Genomic DNA, 11,632 nt, shown 5'->3' with positions numbered 1-11,632 from the left:
CCCCCTCTCCCCCTCTCCCCCCCGTGGATTACCAGAAGTTTATTAGTACGTGGTAAAACTTGTTCTTTGGATATAATTAGTGCTCCATTCGTATGGTAGGATAGCATACGGTTAAGGAGAAGACCAAATGATTTTGAGATGGCAACAGATTTATGTTTGCGAACCCGTGCGTTTAAGGTGTCTTCGTGATAGGAACTTTCTGCAATAAATGGACCATGTCTCAGGACAAATGCTGAATTAGCTAGTGTCACATCTACATCATTCTAACATGATATTTGACAACCAAGTTTAGCACAGCACAAGCTTAATTCTACTCCCTCTGTTTCTAAATATAACTCTTGATGTCATATAGTTCTAATTTAAACACTTACAGTCTTTCTACTGCTGCTTGATCAACTGGAGTACTCTGGTACTTGATTAGTAGCTGTTTTGGTGTAGCAAGTGCAGCAGCTGTAGTACTCCATTTCTAAATACTCCTTGTTCCCAAACTGTCAAGCTGCATTTTACTCCATCTCTCTCCAAACTGTCAACTGAATTTCGCTCACTGAAATTTGACAGTGGAGTACTGTCCAAACTTTGCTATCAAACTGAAATGTGTTATGAAGTAGATATAGATAGGCTTTCTGCATTTTGTCACATTTGCTTCAAGTAGATAGGCTTTGCTTTGAATGCTTCTGATAATCTGAATGTTGCTGCTGGATAAGAAATATACAAGTTTGGAACTTCTCTCTCTTGTGAGCTTTGCTGTCAAACTAAATGTTGCTGAATAAGAAACGAACTACAAGTTTGGGACTTCTCTTATGAAGCACAAGCTGCTTCATCTTTTGCTTTGGATTAGATGGAATAACATGATCACGATGTTTCTTTTTAATCAGTAAACCTAGGTGTTCGTCACCTGTGGCCTTAAGATCGATAGAAATATATGTTGCTATTTTCTGTTGATTCTTTCTGGCCAGTTCATTCATGATTTAGGGATTGATGTATGGAGGCTTGTCTACTTGCTGCTAATACAACATAATATTTGATATGAGCAGGGTGAACAACCTTTAGGTCCCGGGAATCTACTCAAGGCTGCAGACACTTCTTGTCTCACTTCTTTTATCATCGGTATAATAATCATATTAAGGAGTTTCTATAAGTTCATTGTTCTTATAAGCATTAGGACTTTTTTTAATGGAAATTTACAGTATGTTTGAGGGTGAACATTAAGCAATGTTTGTTGTCAAACAAATTAAGAATCTTTTTAATTTATGTATTTATTATTTTTTTTATTTTACTGATCAAGATGGTGTATTTGAGCTCGGGAGCAGAGACTCCACGTCTTGAACTCCTGATTTGTCCCTCTATGCATGTTGTGCATATACTATTTGCCTATTTGGTAAAAAAAAAGTTTAATTGCCTATTTGGTATGCTTGTCATGTCACTTGTAGTACAAGCTTAGTTAGGAGTACTCCATCTAGTAGTAATTAATTTGTGTGGCTGTGGAAGTCACTTTCTTTGGCATAGTAATGTTTTTATTCCAGTATTATTTTGTGGTGGTGTGGGTAGCAAGGTGCATGCTACTTGTGATGACGCTACTTGTGATCTTCTGAAATGTCGACCCATTGGGGACTTCATTACGCGGGGATAATGATTTTGCAGGTACCCCGAGAGGCCCTTGAGTTTGCCGGAATGTCAATTAACTTCCGTTCCGGCAAATTCGGGTACTCCATATGTCCTATTTTCAGCAAAGGTTATGCTGAAATTTTCCGTGAATTTTAGCATGACTTTGCTAAAAATAGGACATATGGGGTACTTGCGAGTAATGCATGGGCCGGGGTATCTTAGTACTTAGTTAAGTAGGATCAACTGCCCCGCCATTCTTGCTGCATTAAACCATAGGTGGCAATAGAGCCAAGTGATTAGTGTCAAGTGATTAGGCCCAACCTAGGGTGCCTCGGCATCGATAAACCCTAAATGATGAAAACTTAACTTGGCTGCCCCGGATGCCTCGGTGTCGATGAGAACCTAAATGATGTACGCTTAGGCTTTTAGGGTGCCTCGGCGTCGACAAACCCTAAACTTTTTTTCCTATTTAAAGCGAAACATGGCCCACAACGATGAGGCCGGTGGTTCGGGCGGCAAGCAATTCTGGGAGCTGTCCCAGGATATGTCGTCATCATCATCGGACGACGAAAGTCTCCCGGCGGAGTGCGACTGGTGCCACGACAATCGAGGTCTGTGCGACATGCCTCACCTGGACGATGATCGGCGCTTCAGCATTAAGCTCGAGGAGACCTTCGAAGTCGAAATGGTACACAACGACGACAAGTGTTATTTTCATAATTAAGCATTACTTCAACTATTTCAACGTGTAATTTTCATCTTTTACAATTCGAGTATAGCTTATCCCATGCCATGCAAGACGCTATGTCTTGGAGAGGATGGATTTTGAAGACCATGAAATTTCTGAAACAAAGAAAATTCACCTAAGGACTCATCACGATGTGGACTTTGAAGTAAATCTATATAATTCTGAGAGCGTAACCCATTTTGGTTGCAAAAATTGGAAAGCATTTTGCAAGATGTATGGTTTTGATGAGGGTATGCTTATCACCATGGATCTTGGTAATCCTGACATCAACCAAGACAATATGGACATTTGGGTCCTTGTTGATACGCCTCCAGTTCTACCGCTATGTGAGTTTTTCAAACATAGTTATTAGCTAATTTATATTGTTTATTTCAAAATAGTTGACAGCTTATTTCCATTGACAGCTTATTTTTATTGTTCAAAGAATGTGCGGTAGATGGTAGACAAAACCCACTACACCGATGGCTCCGAATTAACAACTTATAAGGAGAAAAATCATCTGGTCGGATTTTGTACTGACATTGAAAATTACATTATCCACAAACAAATTCCTCAACATTATGGTAAATACGTGCCACTAGTGCATGTGTTCAACTACGGTAACTACCATGGAGATACCCTGGTAAGATTTTTACTATTACGACATCCGTGCATCTTTTGCATACTTCTAAAACTAGTACATCATTGCTAACTATGAAGTTATTACTATGTTTTTCAACAGATAATCCCAGAGAATTGTGTGCTTCATATGATGTATCTGAAAGGTAGTGTTAATGTTTTGAACATATAGCCAGGTCAACCTACGAATCTCAACTGTCCATACGAGATTTCTAAAAGAAGTGGAGACATGAAAATTAAAGGATGAAAAAAATGTATGGACAGTCGTAAGGAGCTTCTTGAAAGCAAAAGGAAGCGAAGCGCAAGAATTGGAGACAGGATGTTCTCCATTCTCCATAATGGAGAGTCAGGGTCTATATTGTTTTATGCTATTTTAGCTTAAATAGGGTATTTAGGTCCGGCCTAATACTGATGATCATGTGCTGATAAACAATTAAGTAGGGTTGGTTCGAAGACTATCAAGATGATGATCGTATGACTTGTTATGAATAACGAGTAGAAGATGTATGATGATGATTAGTAGGACTTGTTAGGATTAGTATTACTTTCGACAAACTCGATACTCGCGGTCTTGAGACTTGTAATGTTTTATCTTCGTTCGGTCTTTTCAATTCGGAGACTAATATGATGAATTGTATTCGGAGACTAATATGATGAATTGTATTCAGAGACTAATCTTCTATTGTATTCGGTGAACTGTTGTTGATGTGTGCTGTCTATATTTTGTCCAATTATACATTTTGTAACTCATGCAAAAAACAGAAAATAAAAAAATAAAAAAAACCTAATATTCATACTAATGGCGCATCACATCAAAGTGCGCCATTAGTATGCCAAAGGATACTAATGGCGCATCATTAAACAGTGCGTCATTAGTATGCCGAAGTTACTAATGGCGCATCCTGTTGTTGTGCGCCATTAGTATGCCAAAGCACCTGGGTATACATGGCCCCTGGGAGGCATACTAATGGCGCACTATTGTATATACTAATGGCGCATCCAGGGTGCGCCATTAGTATACCAGATACTAATAGCGCACCGGTGGTGCGCCATTAGTATATGGCGCACCACTAATGCGCCATTAATGGCCAAATTAGGTGCGCCATTAGTAGGCCTTTTCCTAGTAGTGGGAACCAACAGCTATATAAATACCCCCAATGGATTACGCCTGCGGTTGCATGAAAAACAATGGTTAACATATATATACTTCATGAATATATATAAAAAGTGCATGCAGTGACAATCTCACCAACATGAATTATACTGAAGCTGGAGATAAATGAGCATAGAAGTGATGTCTGATCGTATAGAGAAAAGTCAAATACCACTGTATCAAAGACGACCAGAATTCAGTAATTCACACATAGGGCAGTACACTAATAAATTCACACAGATAAGCTGCACAAATAAGCATATAAATGATGTCTGGTCATATAGAGAAAAGGTCAAATACTACTGCATCAAAGATAAGGCAGGGCACTAGTAAATTCACACAAACATAGGGCAGGGCACTCGATCAATCGTCGCAGCTAGCATAATGCACGCTCTACGTTATTGCACTCAATATTCATCAGTCTCTCATCATCAGTACCTCACGAGTCATGAGAGGATCCATAGACATGATCCGCTGCTTGCCCTGCTTCCCAGTCCTACTCGCGGCCGAGGATGAGGGCCAGGAAGCTGATGGTGTCTCCCGCCGCGCAGACGAAGATGCCCACGGTTGAGCAGATCCTGAAGAAGAGGTCTCCTGGGTCGGCGACGAGGAAGAGGCGGGCTAGCGCGGCGTAGAAGCAGTGGCCGCCGATGGTGAGCGCGAGCGCGAGGTAGGCGAGGGCACGGCGGACCCAGCGACGGCGGCACTGGAGACGCAGCGCCAGCGCCGCTGCGGCCGCCTGGAGCGCGACGCAGCACAGCATCCCGATACCTAGGGCGTTCATCACAGCTTCCTCCGCGTCCGTCAGCAGGCCGCACCGAAGAAAGAGGGAGGACTGCGGAGGAGGAAATTCAGAACGCGAAGGAACATGAATAGCGACGTGGAAGAGCTCGCCGACTCGTCTTTACCTGGCTGCACTGGACGTGGAAGAGCTCGAGTGCGTAGGCCAAGCCGAAGGAGAACACCAAGGCGAAGGCGAAGGAGAAGGCGGTCACGAGCACCCACTCGCTGACCTCTCGGACAACATCCGGACGAGGCGTCTTCTTCGCCACGGTCACCGGCAGCAGATGAGGAAGAGGCGTCTTCTCGCTGCCAGTGCCATCCATGGATCCAGCCTTCTTCTGCGGGGACTCCATGGATCCAAGGCTCCAAGCTAGCTAGTCAGGACAAGTGGACAAGAAGAAGATGAAGCATTAGCATGAAAGTGAAGCATCTCCGGGAACGGGGACACGGAGGAGGAGGGGATGGACTCACCGCCGCTCGTCGATCGATGTGAGAGATGCTTCCCTACTCCTGTACTGATCCCTAGCGTGACTATGGTGTGGTGTTGGAGCCTGGAGGCGGAGGACTATGGTGTGGAGCCGAGACGATGCAAAGGGACGCAGCGTGGGCGCCCACCACGACGTGTCGATCGAGCCGCGCGCGCGCACACAGAGGCCCATGTGACTGTGGACAAAGGAAACCACGGGGAAGGAGAGGGCATGCCATCTTTGGCAATGCAATGGGATGCTTAATTTGCTGGCAGATGCACAAAAGTGTGAGTGAACCACAGCACACACATGACATGCAGTAAAAAATTAGCTAGCTTACTTTAGCTACACGCGCGCGGTCATTTTCAACTAGTGTGATTTCTAGTAACACCATTCTTAACGACGGGTGCCAAATCGATCATTTTAATAAGCTAGCTTCTAAGACATTTTAGGAAAATTGTTTCATTATTTTTAATATCCTTCTTTATGCATGATTGGATGTCATTAGCGGATGCAACCTTAACTTTGAGTTACATTGTGTAATACCATGTGACACTGGGTTTTTCACGAGATCATTCCTGAGCTTATTTATCTTTGTTGAGAATGGATGATGGGGCTTCAAAGTTTTGCATTGTCATCTTGACATTTATCATCTACTTGAAAAGCGTGTCCAAAGAAGGAAGAAAGTGATGGCCACTGATGACACGTCTCCACCAAGGCATAAAGTGCTGAGCCATCACGTGCTTCCCAACAATCCGTGCTTTCAAGGCATTATCTTGAGTGAGCTTAATTTTTCTCCCTTTTATCCCTTTTCATTTTTTTTAATTTCTAGGCGATGTCAATATACATAAGTAATTCTCTATTAGTTCTCCTTCTTTCTCATTACTTTACCGGGAAGAGACCGGCTCCTATGAAGGAATTAGCTTTGCTCTAATCGTAACAATCCAGATATTGTTGTAAAGCCTAAAGCCTAACCCTAAACTATAAACCTTAAAATATATAAACCCTTGCTTTAATAAAGTGAGATGGTCATTAGTTAATCTCTTCTGAACACATGGAAAATCTATCACTTGGGAAAAAATTCAAGATCCTTGCATGCTAATCCATCACATGCTCACATATCAAATGACCATGCCTCTAAACTATTTTTACTAGGACAACTAACTTTTCTTTAGCGCAAACTGAGGTTCGAAGAATCTATGACATAACGAGATCACAACTTAAGCTTGACCATTATATTAATGTAGCTTGCGTCAGAATTCATATCAGGTTACAAATGCGCATCAAGTTATTTCTGATTGATCAAGGGGAATTCCGCTGTAAGAAATCAACTGAAGATTGGCTCCTAAAATGGGATAACAACCCTTAACTACCATGATGCACGAGTGTGCATGCGTCTCCTAGACTCATTTGCCACCCTGATGGCGGACAGACAAAATAAACTCATCATCATCGAGTCTAACCAGATCATTCCCAAATGAGCTGAAATTTGGAGGAGTGGGTCTTGCCATGGTGTAGAGACTATAGAAATATAGTGAACATCAATCTGAACTAGGAAAAAATGCCACTTGAATTTATTGGACAAAAGAAAGAAAAAGCAAAGGATTGAGATGGGATTTTTGAAACTTGATGATGGTTTGGTTGGAACGAGCAAGATGAAGATGAAGGGAAGGAGTTCCACACAAGATCACAACAAAATTAAATATGTCACAAACAAAGCAATGATGATTATGATGCATGATGCAAAACAATGATAAGAGGCAACAACAAATTATACAACATCCAACATAGATGATACAATTAACGTAGGCATTACATATGGGTTGTTACCGACTAGGATGAAGCCGGCCGTCCTGTACGGCGATCCGTAGTTGTGCATTCTAATCCACCATATGACATAACGAGATCGTCAAGTTAAGTTTGACCATGAAATTAATGTAGCTTGCGCCAGAATTCAAATTAGGTTACATATGCACATCAAGTTGTTTATAATTGATCAAGTGAAATTCTAGCATAGGAAATCAAGAAGATTGGCAACTAAAATGGGCTAACAATGCTTAAATACCATGATGCATCGGATGTGCATGTTCCCCCTCGACTCATGTGCCACCGTGATGGCGGACAACAAGATAAACTCATCATCACCTAAGCTTGCAATGCCAACGTCTCAATGATATACGTTGTTTCCATGTGTACGTTGTGTGAAGGTGACACCTTAAGATCGATATTATGCGGAGGCTATTGGAGGTTGCTAGATGTGCATAGTGTCAGTCCCGGGGCGCTACAAAACATTTCATCAAACACCTTCAATACACATTCACACAATCCGACTTTTCTACCAACTGATAAACTCAATCGGCAACAAAATTTTCATGGGTTGATCTTTTTATCAAAATGTGTGTAAAAACAATTATTCTAGAATTAGGAGGCATATTGACCACTCCTAGTGCACACATCTAAAAAAAGGTCATATAAATGATGTCTGGTCATATGGAGAAAAGGTCGAATACTAAGATGGCCATAATTCAGGGTAACACATTACACAAATACTTCCTCCGTAACATAATATAAGCCGTTTTTTACATTATAATTGTTTTAAGAAGTGTCTTATATTAACTTACAGAGGGAGTACTATCCAGTATCGTCGATCTATCCAATTAATAGTACACTAGTAGATTCAGACATACAGCACTTGATGAATTATACCAAAGCTGGATAAATAAACATATAAATGATGTCTGAGCATATAGAGGAAAGGTCAAATACAACTGCATCAAAGACGACAACAATTCATAAACTTTTATATGACTTTATAGATCACTATTGATCATTAGTGATCTAAAAAGTCATATAAAAGTTTACATAGGGTGTATTAACTAGTATCATGGTGTGGGAAGAGAGCCAAGACCATTGCCTAATTTCTTTGCTTGCAATTGCATGCTATATATGGTGTGGAGTGAGTGAAGCCCACCCAAGACACACAAGGATAGTACAAACATGCACATGGGTAGTAGCAGCAGGAGCAGTAGTACCAGCTATAGTATCATCAGCAACGCACTGTTAGTTGGTTGTTTAATTTTCAGTGCCGAAAGATATGATCGGCATGCAAGGTGGTGTTGCCACGACGGCCAGGTGCCAATGCACGGCACTCTGCATCTGTGCATCACACCTACGAAGGTCTCCTGCGGAGGAGCGCGGTCACGACCGCACCAACATGCAGTGCAATACGTCTATATGGTCACGACGCCCTCTCGTCCTGACCTGAAGTCCTGAACGGAGAGAACCTCCGGCAAGGCACGGTCGATGCCCGCCAGCGTTATGCTGCAGGCGACGCGGCCGATTGCCGTCCATCTTTTATGCCGCTGTACGTTGGCCGCTCTCCTGAACGTCGTCCTACTTACTTCGCTGGCTGCCGTGGTACTACTTACTTGGCTCACGTGAATGCTTGGCTCGCAGGTCGCCGTGAGCAACCGGCCTGCAAGTATTCAAAGCCGGTCGATCGATTTGGTTCTCCTGTTGCTCTACATGGCTACACGCACAAGCTGGCAAGAATATGGATTGCTGCAATGCAATGCATGCATGGATCAATGCATGGAGCTGTGAGCTACCATGCCCATCCACTCCACCAAGCTAGGACCAGCTATCTAAGGGCATCTCCAGCCGTTCGGCCCCCTAGGGCGCCTAAATAGAGCGGCCTGGGGGCGTGCCGGCGCTAGTTCGGCCCCTGGGGGCGACCTAGCTCCCAGTCACGTCCTCAAGCGCCGGCCTTAGGATGCGGGAAATTTAAACTTGGTCGTTCCCGCTCTCAAACGACGCCGCAAATCCGGCGATCGGACGTAGTCTGGCGTTACAAAAAACAGAGCGCCGCACGCCGCAAGTTCGCATGCGCAATGATTCACTCGGCGGGGTCGGCTTCAGGCGTTGGCGGAGTCGGCGTGCGCGGGCTCGGCGGTGTCGGAGCTGCTTCGGTGCTGGGCTGTGTCGGCACGGCTTCGGCACTGCTGGGCGGCGATGTAGAGGCATCGTTCGGGCTTGGCGTCCGTGTGGTCGTGGTCGCGGGAGCTTGCGTCGTCGGCATCGTCGGCGTTGCCGTCTGCATCTGGTTCAGGATGAGGCCGCGCTCTGCCATGTACCACGCCCTGAGCAGCTCGTCGTTGCTCTGGAGTATGTCCGCCCCGCCCATCAGAAAAGCCATATCGGTGTTCCTCTTCTTCGCGGCGGCGTTCGTCCGGAGCAGGTCGAGCTTGATGGCGCTGTTCTTCATCAGCGACGACCACCGCGCCTCGGTCTTCTCTTCACGTAGGACGGCCTGGGCCTGGGCGTCGGCGAGGCAATGCTCGATGGACTCCTGCACTCGCGCAGTTGCCGCGTCGGCGTTTTTCCCCTTCTTTGCCAATTTGTGGCCGTCCGGCCGCCCCTCTGACGCGCCCGGAGTCGTCGCGTCCGGCTTGTATGTCTCCTTGGCCTTGTCGAGGGTACGTCGGACTTCTGCCCAATTCTCGCACTTGTCAATGGCGCTTGTAGACGTGGAGGTGCTTGAAGTCGGCATCTTGGTTGTCGCGTCGATACATGGTGAACATACGCAGCAGCTGCGCGGAGGAACAAACAGTTGGCGGGCGGCGGGCGTTGACGACGAAGAGATGCGGGCGAACGGCGTGCGTACCTGATCCTCAACGCTGGCGCCGCTCTCCGGGCGAGCCACGACCTCCTCGACGATTTCATGCCATTTGTTGCACGCCAACTGGATACGCCCCCAATGGTTCGTCATCGCCTTGGAGCCGCGCTACATGTAGACGCCTTTGAAGTACGGGTCGACGAGCTTCCGCTCGTCGAACTCGGCCTTGATGCGGTCCCAGTACGTCTCGAAGCTCTGGTTCGTGCCGGTGGTCGGGTCGAGGCAGACGGCTTTCCATGCTTCGGTGAGGCATTCCTCCTCCTTGGATGTCCACTTGATGCGCGCTTCGCCTATCCTAGCCGCCCGCTTCTTCTTCTGGCGCCCCTTCGTCGGACCAGGAGCTGGCTCCTCCTCCTCCTCGTTCTCGTCCTCCTCCTCCTCCTCGGGTTCCTGCGCTTCGTGCGCGTCCTCGCCGTAGACGTAGCCGAGCTCGGCCTCCATGTCGCCGCTGAGATCCACTACCTCGTCCTGGGTTGCGAACCCGGGAGTCGCGGCGGCCGCGGTCGATCCTGTCGCGATGATGTCGTCCATGTCGGCTCTTGTGTCGTCCGTGTTGCCGAGGTGCGAGAAGGGCAGCGGCCCACAGCGGAGATGGGGCGTCGGTGTGGTCGCGTAGGCGGCAAGTAGTTGTATGGAGGGTACTGCACGCCGACGAAGGCGGGCGAGGGTGTGCGTGTCGCGGGGTGGCCATGGGGGAAGGTCACGTTTGGGTTGAACCCCCCGTGCGCGTCGCCGTCGGCGTAGTCGGGTGACGACGATCCCCATGGAGATCCGACGCCTTGCTGTCCCCAGGGCGCGTACTGGGCGTGGCTGACGACGGGTGGATTCATCATCCCCACGTGGTCGACCGATGAGGAAGACGCCGCCGCACGCGCCGCGTTGTCGCGGGCCTTCTTGGCAATGGCCCTGTTCCGCCGGTCGGTGGTGACTGCGTCGCGTCGCTGAACTTCCACCCTTCACTCGACGTTCGACATGCCCGGTGGCTTCGGTGGTGGCGCCCTCGGCTTCCTCTGTTTCGGCTGGGCCACGGTGCCAGTCGTGGTTGCCGCCGCGCGCGGCATTGCGTACTTCTTCGGCGGCATGGCGGCAACTGGAAGGCGAGCTGGAGGGGGTTTGGTGGGAGAAAGGGAGGGAATGGCGGTAGGAAGGCGAGCGAGCGGAGGAGATGTGAGGGAAAAGCATCAAGAAGCGGCGGGAAAAGGCCCTCGGGTCGCTGCCAGGGCGGGCCCACGCGCCTTTTTCGCTTGTGCCGGCTCCCCAAGCGCCCCCAGGGCGCCGGATTCGGTCTGGGTCTGCCGGCACCAGTTTTGGCCCGAGCCGGCGAAAAAGGGCCTTCTGGGGACGTAACTGGGCTTTTTTTGGCGCCGGCGCGGCAAAATCGCCTGGGGAGGACCTGTTGGGGACGCGGCTGGAGATGCTCTAAAACTCCGGCCAGAAGTATGTGTCTGTGTCTGTAGACCAAAGGAAGGCACAACGTCAGCACGATCTCAACGGAAGACCAGCCCATCGAGAGGGTCATTTTGCACCTAAAAATTCAACCCAAAAATATGTGCACCAACCCGACGGCTGATCCCCGACGACTA

At 47.2% G+C, this 11,632-nt stretch overlaps 1 protein-coding gene across 2 annotated transcripts; it reads right to left on the bottom strand.

Moving 5' to 3' along the window:
* Positions 1-4,278: 4,278 nt before the first annotated feature.
* Positions 4,279-5,534, bottom strand: LOC119296901. Of its 2 annotated transcripts, none has more exons than XM_037574912.1 (3): positions 5,379-5,534; positions 5,033-5,281; positions 4,279-4,959 (listed from the first exon to the last, which is right to left on the bottom strand). In XM_037574912.1, exons 2-3 carry the CDS (start codon positions 5,258-5,260, stop codon positions 4,621-4,623), a joined length of 567 nt encoding a protein of 188 aa, XP_037430809.1. In that variant the 5' UTR covers positions 5,261-5,281; positions 5,379-5,534; the 3' UTR covers positions 4,279-4,620. The 2 variants fall into 2 exon arrangements, with proteins under 2 accessions (XP_037430809.1, XP_037430810.1); XM_037574913.1 differs by having other exon boundaries at positions 5,033-5,277.
* Between the last annotated feature and the right edge of the window lie 6,098 nt (positions 5,535-11,632).

This window comes from Triticum dicoccoides, chromosome 5A, assembly GCF_002162155.2.
Source record: "Triticum dicoccoides isolate Atlit2015 ecotype Zavitan chromosome 5A, WEW_v2.0, whole genome shotgun sequence".
In the NCBI taxonomy this organism is placed as follows: Eukaryota; Viridiplantae; Streptophyta; class Magnoliopsida; order Poales; family Poaceae; genus Triticum; species Triticum dicoccoides.
The sequence above is the reverse complement of the archived record's forward strand: the minus strand, read 5'-3'. Positions and strand labels throughout refer to the sequence as shown.